The 18,114-nt window shown below is 43.9% G+C and overlaps 1 protein-coding gene across 1 annotated transcript; it reads right to left on the bottom strand.

Annotated features, from left to right (window-relative positions):
- Positions 1-1,714: 1,714 nt before the first annotated feature.
- On the bottom strand, positions 1,715-16,360 carry LOC119898902 (unconventional myosin-XV-like). The gene is given in 25 exon segments (XM_038713224.1): positions 1,715-1,723; positions 1,808-1,903; positions 2,011-2,023; positions 2,025-2,132; positions 2,455-2,513; positions 2,630-2,743; positions 2,907-3,068; positions 4,158-4,271; positions 4,569-4,632; positions 5,130-5,233; positions 5,329-5,334; positions 5,457-5,547; positions 5,770-5,844; positions 6,578-6,687; positions 6,805-6,868; positions 7,390-7,472; positions 7,748-8,141; positions 8,615-8,819; positions 8,822-8,855; positions 9,053-9,250; positions 9,555-9,872; positions 10,023-10,142; positions 10,251-11,009; positions 11,358-12,608; positions 13,730-16,360. Coding segments are annotated over 25 exon segments (7,140 nt in total). The 5' UTR covers positions 16,319-16,360.
- Between the last annotated feature and the right edge of the window lie 1,754 nt (positions 16,361-18,114).

The raw sequence follows: 18,114 nt of genomic DNA, 5'->3' as shown, positions 1-18,114 counted from the left end.
CCACTTTTTTTTTTCAGGAAAAAAGTAGACACCATCCTCTCCCTCCTGTCCTGCTCCTTTCAACCTGCCTCTCCCGACTCACAGCCTATTCTCAAATAACCCACCTTAGACCTAGAAGTCTTTGCCAACTACAGGCCCATCTCCAACCTCAAATTCCTTTTCCAAGCTGCTGGAAAGCTGTGATCTGATTCTGATGATCTAGAAATGGGGAAAATTCCTTGTTTCTAGATCATCAAGACTCTTTCTGGACTGGTAGAAGTTGTTACTACTTACTCCTCCATGTAGATCTGCGTGTATTTGCCAAAGCGTGAAGAGTTGTCATTGCGCACTGTTTTGGCATTCCCAAAAGACTCCAACAGGGGTGTGGCCTCTAGTATCTGACCAATCGTCACAGGAGTTGTACTATGGCAACTACTTCTATATCTTAAAAAAAATAAACCGCCTGGTTTCCGCCCTGGCCACAGCATGGAACCGGCTCTGGTCAGGGTCATAAATGACCTGCTGATGACAGCAGACGTTGGCTCTCCATCATTTCTCATCCTCCTGGACTTGACTGCAGTGTTCGACCTGTGGACTGCAACATCCTCCTTTACTATCTACACTCCACCATCGGTCTCTCTGACTCTGTCCACAACTGGTTTTCATCCTACCTAACCAGGAACTGAGCATTAATCCCTGACAGACAACGTCACCTGTGGTGTCCCTTAAGACTCAGTGCTTGGCCCCACCCTGTTTATTCTCTACATGCTCCCCCCGGCTGTGTCATCAGCTGGCATGGAGTTTCATTCCACTGCTATGCTGATGACACTCAATTCTACCTCAGGACTAACCCAACCCCTTCTGCTGCCCTGCCATCACCCACCTGCCTGGGGGAGATAAACACTTGGATTAAGCAAAACTTCCTGCAGTTAAACAGCTCTAAGACTGAAGCCATCCTGGTCTGCACTCCACACCAGGTCCATTCATCTGTCATTACCAACATCACCTTCTCTCACCAGGATATTCCACTTTCAACATGAGCCGCCAACCTGAGTGTTAGAACGGGCTCTCGTCTGACCTTTCAGGTTCACATCAAACATCTATACAAGACTACCTTCTTCCACTTCAGGAACATCGCAGAAAAAGCTTGTCACAACTTTGTCTCCTACAATCTGGACTACTGCAATGTGCTCCTCACCAGGATTCCCGGCAAAAGCCTCCAGAAGCTGCAGTACATTCAGAACAGAGCTGCTAGGATCCTGATGAGGGTGCGCAATTGCCCCATCCTCAAATCACTCCACTGGCTTTCTGTCTCACTCAGTATTGAGTATAAGGTCTCCCTCCTCACCCACCAGTGCATCCATGGTGACACTGCCCCTTTCTCAAGGAACTCCTCACCCCACAAACCTCTACACGTACTCTCCATTCTGTTTATATCTCCTGAAACCTCCCAGGACCGTGCTCCGTACTATGGTAGACTGGCCTGTGGAATGCTCTCCCTGACCACCTGAGGACACCACAGACTATGGATGCTTTAAACGTGGCCTTAAAACCAACCTTTTTAGCAGAGCTTTTGGTTGATTGTTATTCTTATTCTCTTTGTGTTTTATTTTTAGCACGTTTGTGTTTTTTAATATAGCACTTTGGGATTTGTCTAAATATAAAGTTAGTTACAAATAAAAGTATATTTTATTATTATACTTGACTTTTCAACCAAAATGAAGCCGGTTTTAACCTAGATGTCCTTTTGACATTCAAATCAGCAAATACATCCTCACTTGAAAAATACAAACATATATATGAAAATATAAATTGAAATTTCCCTGACCTGCTCCTCTTGGAAGATGACTCTGTTAAAGAAGAACTGCAAAGTTTCGTTGGCGTAGTTGATGCAAAGTTGCTCAAAACTATTCACCTGTAGCTCCTGGAGGACAAAGAGGGGCATTGGGGAGTGGGGGAGTTAGTAAACACAGGTCAGCTCATACCCATCGGCGCTGTAACATTATTGAGCGGATCATGCTTTAGCTTGACCTCAAATCCATATGTCCAATATGGAGATGGAGAGGGCTTCGTTGCGAGGGTAGACCCGTCCGTTGATGCGCTCCGTCAGCCAACTAAACAGCAGCGAGTACAGGATCTTGGCAACGGCATCTCTATGAAAAACACACAATAAGGTTTCTATGGAAACAGAAAACCCGGTTCCTATGGAACAGAGGACATCTGAAAAATCTCTCCCCCAGCCCTGACATCCTTTGTCCTCATATGCCTCTACCAAAGATTGGAAGAGAATATCAAAGACTCTTCACTCCCTCTCAGTAGCACTACTGGTAAGATTTTAGATCAAAAATGAGGACATTAAAAAGCTTCAAACAAGACTGTTAAACTGGCTTTTCTTTCAGGTTATTCCAAGCAGAAGTAGGTGCGTAGTATTTAATTTAACAGATACTATATTCAGACTTTTATTCACTCACTCACCTGGCATCCACAGCACTCTCCACTGTGAGTGGAGTTAAGATCTTCTCCCTTACTGTATCCTGGGAGGGTCAAACACATCTGTTATCTGACAACATATATTTGTTATATAATCCTTATATCTATGTTATTTTGAGCGTGAGCGTGTGATTGTTTATGCAAAGTGTGTTATGCTTACTGTCATTTTGAAGGTGACAGACTTCTGCAGGCCGTCAGGTGAGACCTGCAACAGCTCAGCTACCACCCTGATCTCCTGTGCGCTCACCATCGATGCAACCTCCTGACCCTCAGCCTGCACGGATGCACACCCACACACACAGAGGCGTGCACATTCATTATTGCCATCATCTATTAACATCATCATTATCATTCAGACGTGAAACGAAATGCATTTACGTATTTGTGCGTGTGTGTGTGTGTTTGTGTGTGTGTGTGTGTTTGTGTGACAGAGAGACCTGGAGTGGCTGGAAGTAGACATTCCCCAGATGAAGGACAGAGGACAGCAATCTGTAGATGCCGTTTTGCTCCTCTGGGGTGAAACACAAGATGTCCATGGCACTCAGAAGACGCCTGAAGTCCTCCCCATCATCCTTCCCCTCTATGGTACAATCACCTCCCTGCACTCGTGTACACACAAATCACACACACATACACCGTTATCAACAACAGCAGCATACTTACCCTCAGCCTGTTTAGTCAGAGCTCTAATTAAAGAGCAACTTATCAACAGCTGAAAGTCTTGTTTTTTCTGACCTCCAGAGGCTCAACTTCTTACCTTGATGCAGTGATGTAGAAGTATATGCCAGGGTGTACAGTACAGTCAGTACATCATGGCTGAGTGTGCTTACTGGTGCAACAGAGCACACTTCTGACCACACTTTCAACCAGACAGGATAATAAAACACTACTTTTCAGTATGGCATTACATTACTATTTAAAACATAAGCCACAAGTGATTGCAGTAGTAATGACAAACTACTAACAATAACGATGTAAATAGTCAAGGATCTTTAATTAGCATTAGCATGTGCAACCTGTTGCATAACAAGTCATGAAATGTTACAAAGAAGCAAGCAGATGTTGAGCACTTAAGGATCTTAACATGAGAAAAAGGGTTGCGGTGGTACTGTGACCTAAATGGTAAGTCAGCATAACAACATGCTCATAATGACAATGCTAACATGCAGATGTTTAGCAGTTATAATGTTTACCATGTTCACCTTCTCAGTTTAGCGTGTTAGCACATTTGACGAAAAAGAAAAATGTCAATCTATGGTTCACTAGACGAAATTTTGTAGAATTCATCCTTTCTTGTGCATGAGTGTCTATACAAAATTTCATGAAAATCCAACATAAACCTCACCATCATCAGTTTTTTCATTAAAAATTAAAGCCTTACTAGAAGGTACACAGAGTAACAAGTTGGATGTCCATTTTGGAAAGAAATAAGGTAATTACATCACTCAGTATATCTCAGATACAACGTGTCCAGGCTGCAAAGGTCCCTTACTCTGTATTTGGGTACTGCAATGAGTTTTAATGTTGGTGTTGGAACTATTAATCACTTTGTAGAATAAATGCCACAATTTAAAAAAAAATGACATCTCATTTGTTAATGTGACTGTGAAATTAATTACAGTGACCCCTCCTTATCTGTGCTGTGTGTGTGGCGGGGAGTGTACAGTATTTCATATTCCTCTGAGCACCTGATTCAGATAGTAGTAAGTCTCAGCTTCCTGCAGATAGAGTGAGCGCTTCTCATGAGGAGGAAGACCCGCCAACATCTCATAGAAGATGTGATAGTTCCTCTCCGATTTGGCCTGTGGATGAACACACACACACACACACACACACACACTGTCACATGACATACATGAATCAACTATCACATGCACACATATTCACATACACAATTAGACAAGCTCAAAAACAACTGGATAAATTGATGAATGACTGAGCAGACTGGGTGGTGTAAAGATCTGGTGCAACGTGTTTGACACCTCTAATGCAGTCTGCCTCTACAATCTCCTCTTTCGCACCATGACTCATTGGTAAGAAGACTCCAACCTGACCTGCTGTGTGTGTGTGTGTGTGTGTGTGTGAGCTTGTGTTTTCACCTGAAAGACAATGCGGGACTTCTCCAACAGGTACTGGGACGTTATGGCACCGCTGATAACACCCCTTGTTAATGACACACAGGCAGTTACACAGACACACATGCAGGGACGGACAAACACGCACGCTAAGTCTAGGTCATGCATGTGTAATTTGCCTGAATCTTCTCTGTCACAGTTCTAGTAAAAGATCAACTACTCATCTAACTGTGTTACTGGGACATGTTAGCATATTCTCCATTTAGCAAAGTGTGTGTTTCTGTGTGTGTGTGTGTGTGTGTGTGTGTGTGTGTGTCTGTGTGTCTGCAGACATGCACATAGGTGACCAGAAGGTTACATACAGGCTGCTTGTTAGATTTACAACGGGCTGTGTTTATCACAGAGAAACTACAGCCAATCCGCACTCTTGTTGTAGATTAGATATTAGATAGATATTAGCTATAACTATAAAAATACAGCTATTACAATATGTGATCTGATTCTGATGATCTAGAAATGGGGAAAATTCCTTGTTTCTAGATCATCAAGACTCTTTCTGGACTGGTAGAAGTTGTTACTACTTACTCCTCCATGTAGATCTGCGTGTATTTGCCAAAGCGTGAAGAGTTGTCATTGCGCACTGTTTTGGCATTCCCAAAAGACTCCAACAGGGGTGTGGCCTCTAGTATCTGACCAATCGTCACAGACAAAGATGTTACTATGGCTACCTTCAACATGGATAATAGTTGTCATGAAAGCAAAAACAAGGGGAGAAACACTTTACCTCTATCTGATGGGAGACGGTTGAGAAGAAGACAGAGGGGAGGAAAGCAAAGCAATACCAGTGTTAGCTTAAATGGCCATAGTAGGGAGTGTATTTGTTAACATGAATGTACATTATATGCTGCTTACCTGTTGTGTGACGTTGCACTTGTGATGTATGGCTGTCAGGTAACGCAGAATCAGTTTAGTAGCTTCAGTCTTTCCTGACCCACTTTCTCCACTGTAATAACAAATAATGTAATAACAGTTAACCAGAATCTTTTATGGCACTTTAGGATGTTGCACATTATGGACAGTAATAAAAATGATCTGAAAATGGGAGTTGTTAAAAATAGCATTTAACTGACAGCTTTAAGTTTTGGAGTTTTGTGCTGCTAGTTGAAATTCAAAGCCTTACTAAGCCAAAATGAAAAATGCCTGTAACAGTAACAGCATTTCATACCTGATCACAATACACTGATCCTTTTTGGCATCCATCATGGTGGTATATGAGAGATTAGCAATGGCAAAAAGATGACTGCAACACAACAACATTTTTTATATGAAAAACACATTTGTATTATCACTGTCATGTCTGTTGTGCGTGTCTATGTGTGTGTGTCTCTGCGTGTGGATGTGAAGTGGTAGTGAAATCCATAACCAAACTCTCCCTTGGCAACCAACCAACAAGAGTGTAATAGGAGCCTTTTACTAACACCTGAGTGCTGGCATTTACACCTCTATTTACCACCAAACTGTATCTCAGGGCACAGCCTGCGACACATGTAGACAGGCGTAATACAACAGTACAATCACACACAGGAACACACTGACTCAAAGGTTATTGTTAAAAGATTTTTGTTGGTGTATTCTGTTCAACACTAGAAAGCACTCAAAAGAGCTTACACCTGCAAATTTAGAGGAACTTCAGAAGATTATCTTTGAGGTAACCCTAAAATATTTTCATGATGATGAATAACTGTGAGAGTACTTTTTCTGAATCATCAAATATTCTTTGACCAATTGCCTAGCTCTTTATCAGATTTTATAGATGTGCAAACACAATTTTGTCATTGTCTGACTGCCAACACATAGTCAGACAACCAAACCAGACTTAAAACATGAACCTCTTTGGAGTTAATAAGTTCAGGGGCTAATTGACTAGGTCTAACACACACACACACACACACACACACACACACACACACACACACACACACACACACACACACACACACACACACACACACACACACACTCCCAAGTCTTACGGAGGGTTGTCACTCAGGCCGCGGCCCGCATACTGAAGCACCATGTCTGTGCCATAAATGTTGAGCAACTTGTAGGGATTCACAGACACGAGGATGCTGCCTATGTAGGTCTGTGTGTAAGAAAAAGAGAGAAAGAAAGGACAAGAAGGAGAGTGGATGTAGCAGGCAGTGTCCACGACATTTGATGACATTAGTTATTTAATTTGCAAATTACAAATTAAGCATACATATACAAGTTCCTGGTCGTAGCGCTTCTTCAGGTTCATCAGAACTGTGGTCTCATTCAGCTCACTGAAATTAAACAGAGGAAATTAAACACACATGTAGAGAGCACATATTGTCACACTGGAGCTCACTGTGACATCCAATATTAAGAACTTTTCAATGACATTTAAGATCTTTTTCAGTGAAAACTGGTAAAATTATGTGATGTCAAAGTCAGACCAAATATGTTTTTAAGCATGTAAGGAAATTATTATAGAATATTCTCTTTCAAATTACTATTGAAATAGCACATATCTAATGCATGGGATTCCTCTGGATTTGATCACTGTTTGACAGAGATCTACTTGGGTGTTGCATTTTAATAATATACTTAACATACTTAATGCGCATGACTTCTTTCTGAACTCACACACATTCCTAAGGATTTTCAAAGACTACTAAGCACACTGGGACACATACTTGAAGAAACTGAAAGGATATACATTGAAATGAGCTTTGCTGCTCTGCATTGGAGCAACAACATACTTGCAAGTATGACATGAGTAAATGAGCTTTGAGGCTGTTTGTTAATACAGGATTCTGCTTACGGCAGCTGTGTCATGTCCTCCATTCCCTCTGCCCAGCGTTTCGGCCTGTGGCCTGTTGTGGGCATGCTCAAAATAGAGTAGATCTGGACACATACACACATAATGGGATGTAATTAGTCCAACATTGTGATCCAACATTGTCAAATTCAAAAGAAATTCAAATATTCTTGTTTGTGAACTCTACAGGAAAATGTTTTTATATTGTCTACAGTATATTGCACTCATTCCAATACCAATTGATTGTCCATCAGCTGTCATTAAAAAATCACACAAATGTAAAAAGTGAAACACCTAATCTTCCTAAAATGGGTACACAGACAGACACATGAATAACACATGAATTCATACATTTAGCTACCTTGTCATACCAGCTTTGACCAGGTACTCTATCTCTGTCAGGAGTCCAGTCTGTGTCCTGAGGCTGTCCATCCACAACCCGAGGTGTGGGTGAAAATCCTTCTAACACCCCATCTTCTCTGTACATGGACCACTTTGACAGATTCTGGACCGTCCCATGTGGTAAAACCCTTTCAGCTGCCCAAACATCTTCTCCTCCTTCCCCTCCTCCTTGGGCATTCCTGGCCCAGTGTCCTGAGCGTGGCCCATAGGGAGGAACCACAGCATAGCGATTATCCTCACCCTGCAGGCCTGTTGGCACGCTGTATGAAGCATAGCGAAGCTGCTGATTTTGGATGGCATTCGACAGGCTTGGGTTGTGGAACCGACGTGTGAGAAGAGAGCCATCCGGCAGCCTGTCAAACAAGGAATGTTCTTTTCAATTAGAAACATGTAACACATGGATGTGCAACATGGCCATTGTGGAATTTTGTCATTGTGATAGTAATGGCAAATCATGCTGCTTTTCTACATATAGGGAGTTTACACCACAGGAACCTTCCCAGAGGACCAAGAACATTTTGAGGAAGTCTGTGTTGTTGCTTCTCAAGTGTAAAAATTGCATTACTAACACCGCCATTGTTTTTTAATCAATCATCGTATTATTTTATCTAATCTTCATAGTTCTTCAGGTGAGGTGGAAACACCACCCGATTCCATAGTTCCCGGAACGTTTTGGTCAAAAAGGACTAATATTTCATTCTTCATAGGTAAAAAGTTAATGCCTAGTTTGCAGCTTCATTTCTCAACAGGTAATTCTGTGCAACACCTCGACAAGGCTATCAGGCCATTCTCTTTCCTAGTTTCCTTTTAAAGTGTAGTTCCCCACCTGAAATGGACACCCTGGAGTTCCTCTTTCCGTAGTGCAGAGTTGATGTTGGGAGTTGTCGGTTTGGGTACGCCTGACAGCACATAGTTCTCTGGCAGATGATAGAGACCTGTAGACCGGATTGCCTGGTTTTGCCTCAGAGCAGCTGCAAGGTTGGGAGTGGAGGGCTTCTGACCAGGGATAACCAAGGAACCATCAGGGAGCGGTATGATGCATTACGAAGGTTCTCGTTCGTAAGAGCCTGCAGCACAAGACACCAGGTAGTTATTCAAGGCTGCAATCAGAATTTGGTAAATTTTGATAATTATTGTCATCAAACTGAAGACTTCAAATGTCTAAAATGTTATGTTTGCTTTTTAAACAAACACAGGGACCAGGAAAAACAAACAAATGGGTTCTGGAGCAAAGTAAATGAAGATAAATTTAACAGGTACACACTTTAGACAGGTTAGGGGCAACTGGTTTCCGTGGGTCAATGATGATGGTTCCATCAGGCAGAGTGTAGGACACACCCTTTAGATAGGGATTCTGCAGGGCGGCTGTCAGGTTGGGGGTCTTTGGTTTCCTTGGGTCCACGATAATAGTTCCATCGGGGAGGGTGTATGAAGCTCCTTTCAAGGCTGGGTTACTGAGGGCCTAAGTATTACGAAAGCTGTTTTCAGTTAAGGAAAACCTGAGAGGTTTAACAGTTCAATTAATCGTCAGAAAATTAAAGCAGCAGCTAAGTGTGTTTGATTGCCAGTTAAATATTAGCAAAAGACATGCAACAATTTGTTGAAACTATTTAAAATCCCTATACTTCAGCTCTTCTACACAAGTCCTACTATATATACAAAAAAGTGGCAGAAATAGTAATAGATTAACACACATGCAAGGTTACAGATGCTGTGAAAGTAAAGGGAAAAATAAAAAACCCAAAGAGTCTAAATCTTTAGCTAACCTTAGCCAGGTTTGGTGAAATGGGTGTATTGGGGTCATGAACCCCTTCTGGTAGTGTGAAGGAGGCATTCCGCAGAGCAGAGTTTTGAAGAGCATTGGAAAGGTTTGGAGAGATGGGTTTCCGTGGATCAATGATGATAGTACCATCGGGGAGGGTGTAAGATGCACTTTTCAGGTAGGGGTTCTGAAGTGCTGCTGTAAGGTTCGGGGACTTCTTTTTGTTAGGGTCAATCATGATGGTACCATCAGGAAGAGAATAGGAGGCTTCACGCAGCGCTGGGTTATTTAGTGCCTTGGCCAGGTTTGGAGAAATGGGTTGCTGAATGAGCAGAGACAGTTGAGTGAGAAAAATCTTCATTAACTTTGACTTTTACATGAGTAACAACAGTAGGGAGGGAGAAGAAAGGAATATAATACAACAATAAGAGGCAGATTCAATTCAAGTAAATAGTAATAAGTCATGGGTTACTTGCTGTCTGGGGTCTATAATGGTGCCATCAGGGAGAGTATATGAAGCAGTTCTGAGACCCTGGTTCTGAAGAGCCCTGGAAAGGTTAGGAGACGTGGGCCTCTGGGGCACACGTGGGTCCTGTGTGGGTGGGGAGTTATATAGGACAGGGCAACAATTGTTTTTCCATGTGGACAAACATACATGTCAGGTTGTATAGTTATTTCGACATGCTCCTTTTATACCTACCCTGATAATTGATCCATCAGGCAAGGTGTATGAGGCACCACGAACTTGTTGGTTTTGCATGGCATGGCCGAGCAATGGGGAGGAACGTGAATCTGCATATGGTGACACCAAAGATCCATCTGGCAGCCGGTACGATGCCTGCATCAGCTGTGGATTTTGTAGGGCACTTCCCAAAATTGGTGAAGAGGGTGGTGGGGGTCCATATGGGGATCGCCTGAGTTGCACAGGTGTCTGATAAGATGCTTGACGGAGGTTTGGGTTCTGTGTAAGAGCACTGTGGAGCTGTGGCCCAGCTGGTGCATAAGGGTTACGGTGTTGCATCATGGGGGATCTTAAAGATGAGACATTCTGCAGACCAGACCGGTTCTGCAGTGCATCATGAAGCAGTGGTGCTGGGCCAGGCTCAGAGATATAATCATATGGAGTAACAATAGTCGGCCCGTATGGTGAATGGAGCTGTGGAGTCTGATAAGAAGCCACACCTCTTAGTGCCTGACCATGTCTCATGGCTCCAGAAAGCATTGGAGATGAAGGTACAGATTGGGCATATGGGGACTGAGGTCTTTGAAGAGGAGACACATAGGTGGCATCTCTCACTGCCTGGTTTTGCAAAGCTCCAGACAGCATTGGTGAAGAAGGGTGCATAGGCTGCTCATGAGGGGACATTTCCCTTTGTAAAGGCGAAGAATAAGATGCATCTCGTAAGGCTTGATTCTGCAGCGCCCCAGACAGCATGGGAGATGAATGGGCCATAGGCTGCTCACGAGGGGACATTTGCCTTTGTAAAGGAGAAGAATAAGATGCATCTCTTAAGGCTTGATTCTGCAGCGCCCCAGACAACATGGGAGATGAAGGGGCCATAGGCTGCTCATAAAGTGACATTGGTCTCGGCAGTGAGGAAACATAGGATGCATCTCGAATAGCCTGGTTTCGCATTGCACCAGAAAGCAAAGGGGATGAGGGAGCATAATGTTCTACATATTCAGAAGCCATCTCACCCATGCCTACCATCTGGGCTGGTTGTGGGCCAAGGGGTGAAGCAAAGGAGGCATGTTGAATAGCCTGGTTCTGCAAAGCACCAGATAACATGGGGGAAGAAGGGGGAACAAACTGATGCAACTGCTCAGTATAAGGATCAGCATAGGGGCCAGACACATACGTTTCTGGTGCATATGTGGGTGGATGGGCAGCTCGAGGGAGCAGGAGAGGGGAGGACTGACGAGAAAGTCGAGGAGAAAGGCGTGGTGATGCAGAATATGGCATGTGTTTCAAGGAGGGCTGTGGAGAGGCAGGAGGCATCCTTCTTATAGACTGCTGTGCCATGAGGGGGCGTCCACGAGCCACAGGGCGAGGAGCAAATCGGCCAGATTCTCTCCTCCGCAGAGGAGCCCGGTGGACCATGTGGGGGGAGTGAAAAGGGGAGGAGTTGAGAGAGTCCACTGTGAGAACAGAAGACCTATTGCTTCGAATGGAGGAGGCACGGAAGGGACGCACATTTTGGGTGGGTGGGGGAACTGGGCGCCCTCGGAGACCCATAGGAGAAGGTCTGACAGTACCTAAGGGAACATTTCCCCCCATCCTAGGCCGGGCCAATGGTGTGGGGTCCCTGAGTAGCCGAGTTGAGCGACGAGAGAGGGTAGGAGATGATGGTGAGGGCCTGTGCCCTGCAGGGGATAAACTGCGATAAGACTGGGAGGGAGAGGGAGATGGTCTTCTACTGAGCTGTGGAGAGAGACGGGGGGATGCATGACCAGGAGATAGGGGAGGGGAAGGTGGCCCACGCATCTTCCTCCCTCCAAACGGGCTGCGTGCTGGAGTGGGAGAAGGTGGGGGACTTCGCCTCCTCATGGAAGCACGGGGTGAGGAAGGTGGCGAACGTTGTCTCATTGACGCTCTTGGTGAGGGTGGAGGACTTTGGCGGATCATGGAGGTACGGGGAGAGTGGGGGGGTGAGGGCCCTCGAGCCAGGGGAGATGGTGACCTCTGAGGTTGCATTCTACGACGGGCGATGGGCGAGGCCACGGGGGATGAAGGAGGGGAGATTCGTCTCAACATGACAGATGGGGGTCTTTGGGCATTAATGAACCCACTCCTCATAGATGGTTGTGGTGAGGGGCTGCGTCTCTGTGCAAGCATAGGAGATGGTACTGGGGAAGCCATGGCAGAGGGATGGTGCTGCATCTGTTGGGGTGACATGATGACAGAGCGGCGGGATGGAGTTGGGGAGGCTTGTATGCGACGCGCAGGAAGCGGGGACATACTTGCTTGCTTTATAATCATGGCAGTTGGAGTGGGGATCGACACTGGGCCATAACCCTGTTGGTGTGACATCATCATCGGGTCTGTCATCATTTGCTGCTGAAAGATCACAAAAAAATATGTGCAGAATATATTGAGAATGAAAAAATAATACATTGAGGTAGCAAATGGGGCTAGCAGAGCTGAAAATAGTATTAGGTTGTAGTGACAATTACAGTACAAATGCAGTATTCCAACAAGAGTACTATCATACACCATATGGAAAATAAGTTCTGTAAATAGGTGCTTCTGCTCTGCAATTAAATGTTTTTGTGGACCATATATCAAGGACACATTTCACTGTTGTGAAGTGTGGAAGAACGCATTTTTCTACATGCACCTAATCTTTGCGGAGAAAATGGCATAATCAAGTTCTGTAACAACAAACAACAGTATTAATTGTAAAAATTGCAATATGTAAGACCCCCGCAACGACACCTCTCCACCCCAACATGGTACCTATAACTATTTGTTACATTGCTGGTCATAAACTAAGCATTATGTCAGAAAAGGGTTGCTTCAGGCAACCGACTAAATGTTTCAAGGCCCCCCATTGTCACACACAACCATGCTGCACCTGGCTAGCAGTTGTCACTGCAGTGATCGGGATGTCAGTTGTGTTTTGTCAAAATTAAGCAAACAGGCATATCCAGTGCCAACAGTATCTTCATTTCAATTCATGTTTATGATAATGACAATAATAAGTCACTTGTTATAGATAAGAGGTTGGGATGAATTACTACTGATGGCAAGTAATAAGGAGATGTTCATTGTTTAAACACTTATAATCTGCAAGAGTAGCCACTGATTGGCTGTTGAGTAGCCACAAATATTCCAACTTATTTATATCATAGAAATATCTCCAGTACAAAAAATCGCTCACTGTCTTGTTTTTTTCCCTACTTGAAAGCTAACATTGTGGTGAAATATTTATTTAGTTGTAAGAAATGCTTTGGGTCTCCCTCTAGGCTTGGATGACTTAAAAGAAGGAACTACATGCTGTGTAACTCCAGCTGGTTGCTTGGCGGGGCAGTGGAGGTGTGTTCTCTTTAAAACAGTGGGAATTTGTGTTACATATTAACATGTTCACCCCACATTACAATAGGAATCAGGCTGAAAGTCAGCAAAGTTGCCCTTCTGTGACCCTCTAGCGCTGAGAGACACAACAGATCTAGAATTACCTGTGGTGAAATAATTTCTGGAGAGATCATCTGTTGCTGCGCCAACATCATCTGCTGCTGTGGTGACATCATTTGCTGGGGCATCATCTGCTGCTGTGGTGACATCATTTGCTGGGGCATCATCTGCTGCTGTGGTGACAGAATCTGTGATGGCATCATTTGGGCAGACATACACTGTTCTTGTTGTAACATCATTTGCTGCTGTGGTGACATCATCTGTTGCTGTGGTGACATCTGTGGGAGCATCATCATTTGTTCTTGAGGGGGCAACATAGTTTGTTGTTGAGAAAACATCATTTGATCTTGAGGAGACATCATCATTTGTTGTTGTGGTGACATCTTTTGCAGTGGTGACATTGTCTGTGGGGGCATCATCAATTGTTCTTGAGGGGGCAACATATTTTGTTGTTGAGAAAACATCATTTGTTCTAGAGGAGACATCATTATTTGTTGTTGTGGTGACATCATCATTTGTTGTTGTGGTGACATTCCCATTTGCTGCTGTAATGACATCATGTCACCAAGTTGACCTGGTGCAAGAGGAATCTGGTCTTCATACTGTATTTCTGACATATCTTCAAATTCTGGATCAGGTGGCAAAGTAGGTGGAGGGGGCAGGGGCACATCTAGGCGCTCTTTCCCAAATAGACGCACTTGAGGTCTAGGAACTCGAAATGTCATCTCCCCTCCCTGAATTCCACCAGTATCATCTTCATATTGGTCCAACTGGTCAGCATATTGGCCCCCATACAGATCCTGTACCTGACCCATCCCTTGCCCTCCAAAGCCAAAGACCTCCTGGCCTCCTGGTGGGAATCCAATTGCCTGCTGAGAGCTGTAGTCTTGGTAGGGCATGCCAGCATCACTATAATTAAGTTGATGGTCTGGTGAAAATCCCCCCTGCATTCCCATAGTTGCTGCATAAGGGTTCTCATAATATCCTGCCTGTTGGTTGTCATAATAACCCCCTTGTCCATCACTGTAGTGAATTCCTTGACCATTTTCATCATAATAACCATGAGCCTGAGGGTCAAAGAATCCATCTCCCTGATACATTTGGTCCTCACCCATAACATAGTAGTCTAGACCCTCGTCACCGTACATTGCCATTGCCTGTTGTTGCTGGTAACCATAGTAATCAACTTCCTGGTTGTTATAATAGCCTGGGGCAGAGGAATATGGGTTACTGTAGTCCACCAGGCCTTCATCATGAAGACCACCTTCATAATATTCTGAATTTGGATCATAGAGTACTTCTTCCTCATAGTAACCCAAGTCTTGATACTCTGTTCCCCCTGCTCCATTGTCATAGTAGCCGAACTGACCCTGGCTTCCATATGCTGCAGTTGCCTCGTCTCCATAACCACCATAACCATCATTATAGCCTCCATAACCTTTCTGGTGGACTGAATGTTGCTGGTTGTATCCATAAGCCTCCTCCTCCTGCTCATAACCATCATTATGGTAACCATGGAGATAACCTCTGGAGCTGGCTTGTTGCCTATGTGCTCTACGCCCTCGCATTTTTGTGGACAGGAAGCGTTTGGTCAGCCAGTTAGTTGCTGCTGCAACCTTTCCCAGCAACACACTTCTGACTTTGAAGTCGTCAGCAGCCCCGGCACCATTCTTTTTTCCAAATAAGCCTTTGAAGAAGCCCCCCTTCTTTTCATTTGATTCTTTCCCTCCTCCCAGACGAAGCAACATATAGGTTGGCTTTTTCCCACCATTTGCTGCCTCCTTCTCTTTGGCCTCTTTCTCCTTTTTCCTCTTTTTGCTGGCCTTAAACCTCATCATGAATCGAGAGGTGTTCTTCAGCATGGACTTGCGGCGTTTCTTTTTAGCAAGGCGGGTCTTTCTCCTCCCTAACCCCAGGAACAAACGTGATGTACTTTTTAGCTTCTTCCTGCTGTTCCTGCGTCTCTTGAATCCAGAAAATTTCATGAACATTCTGGACATGTTCTTCAGACCTTTCTTTGGGATTTCCTTTATTGGAAGCTGTGGAGCTTCCTCTTTCTTTTTACCTTTTTTCTTCTTTGTATCAGCATCCGATTTCCCTCCTTTATGGCCATCTTTAGATTTCTTTTTGGATTTCCCATAGTCCTCTTCATCATCATCTTCCTCCTCTTCATCTTCATCCTCCTCGTCATCTTCTTCTGAGTATTCCGCATGTCTAGACTTCCCCCCTTTCTTTCCCCTAGCCCCCCTGCCTCCTCGCCCCTTCCCTCTCCTGTCATCCTCTGAGTCTTCCTCCTCTTCTTCACTTAACTCTTCATCCTCTTCCTCATCACTCAGGAGCTCCTCCTCTTCCTCTTCGGACTCCACTTTCTTACCTTTCCCTTTATCTTTTCCTTTCTTTCCATCATCTTTCCCCTTGGGTGGCTCCTCCTTTCCTTTCTTCCCCCCTTTCTTATCATCCTTCCCCCCTTTCTTATCATCCTTTCCACTTTTCTTATCATCCTTGCTGGGTTTCTTGTCGTCTTTTCCTCCCTTTTTGTCATCCTTTCCTTTCTTTTCCTCCTCTTTCTTTTTTTCTGGTTCAGGCTTTCCACCCTTCTTTGCATCCTTCTTGGCGTCTTTCTTGCCGGGCATTTTGACAAGTGGCTAGGAGCACACCATGCCCTCTCTTCAGGATGCAATGCTGTAAACATAAAAACAAACACATATCACATGGAACGCAATACTCAAGTTTAAATAATATATAATATGTCTTTTAGTTTTAATATAAAATGTGATGTGATATGTTAAGAAAATATAATCAGGAGTCTGACCTTAAAAAGACTCCCTGGTTTAGATATGCCTAGTTGACTTTGTGCCGGCACTATATGCAGGTTCAATATTTGTGTGAGGACAGGTCCATCTGGCCAAAGCAGTTGTACACTGCCCAAATCTGGTCCCCATGAAGGCTCCTGTCCAGACATACGTAACTAAATGTGAACAATATTTTACCCCACACACATAAGGTATATACCAGTATACACAAACACTAGCATACACACAATAAAAACAAATAGTTAAACACTGCTGCTAAATTATCTCCAACACCCGCTCAGAGATGTCCAATTTTATAAATCTCTCATCTGAGAGAGCTCTGACCCCTATATAGAGTTATGCAATTTATTTTAAGAGACTACCAATCTCTACTCATCAATGCCCATCTCTACTGTAGGCTTTAAGGTTAAAGGGTTCAATGGATCAGAGCTCTAAACACCTCCTATAAATCTAATTCTGCTGTATTATCAAGCTTAACCTCACTGCAAACTCTTAACAAGTTTAATATTCAATATTTTTACTTGTGTTGGTTTGACTAATTTCCTCACAGTATGATCAGCTTTTTGTAAAAATGCATAGAACATTAAAAACACACAAACAAAACATGCAGCTGTTATTCCAGATCAAGCTCGATCCTCTCTATTTGGTCATCGAGACACCTGTCCATCATAGTCACCTCTATATTCAATGACAAACAGTACAGAAGAGCAAATGCGGTGGTTGCCAGAATCTCTGCAGTCTTCAAATTTTTGGCATCCTTCCTGGAGGGTCTCTTCTTCAGCTGTTAAAAAAAGAAAAGGCAAAAAACTCTGGGACAAAAGTTTTTAGGTCACACTCAGCTTCTTCCTCTGACCTACTCTGTCCTCTGTTGCTCACTACAACACTTTTCCCTCACTCAACACAGCACTCTGTTCCTACTGCCCTCCTCAGAGTATGTGACAGCTAGTGTGTGTCTGTGAGTAAGTGTGTGTGTTAGGGAGAAAGAGAGAAGGGCAGATGGTTGCCTGTTTATGTGTATGTGTGTGCATTTGCATGTGTATGTGTTTGCATGCATTTGAGGAGTTCCTTGTGACGGGTCGTAGAAGGAGTCTTAATTTGTCATCTGGCTCAACAGGTGAAACTCGAGAGCACTGGGCAGCTGAGGGGGCGGGGCATAAATAATACAAAAGGTCGAGGGAGAGAGAGAGAGAGAGAAAAAGAGACAGACATGGGATGCAGAAGATAAGCCTGACTAGCAGTACGATGTGATCAAATCCGCAAATATCCTGTAATTAACAACCTCTAATTTCTGTATCATTGTGTTGCATGAACACTAAGTCACAAAGACACACGTACCTTTAGGCTATCTAGCCTTAAATCTACTTTTTACTCTTTTTCCAGAGTAACATGTACTATCAACTGTGTGTGTGTGTGTATGAGCGAGGATGAGTGATGCGTCATTCTAACAAACATTATATATAAAACAGCAACAGTATGAGCAATGCAGGCAGCCACCAATCTACTTCCACATACGTAACAGCAGGAGAAGGAGCAGAGGCAGGAGAAACACCCACTGGTTAGATATGTGACGTTTTCACTCTAGGTATCAATAACAGAGGAATGACTCTCTCAAACAC

Source organism: Micropterus salmoides, unplaced genomic scaffold (genome assembly GCF_014851395.1).
Source record: "Micropterus salmoides isolate LMB-PRFRI ecotype aquatic unplaced genomic scaffold, ASM1485139v1 Ms_hic_scaffold_12, whole genome shotgun sequence".
Lineage (NCBI taxonomy): Eukaryota > Metazoa > Chordata > Actinopteri > Centrarchiformes > Centrarchidae > Micropterus > Micropterus salmoides.
Note: the sequence above shows the minus strand (reverse complement) of the source record. Positions and strands in the feature narration are given on the sequence as shown.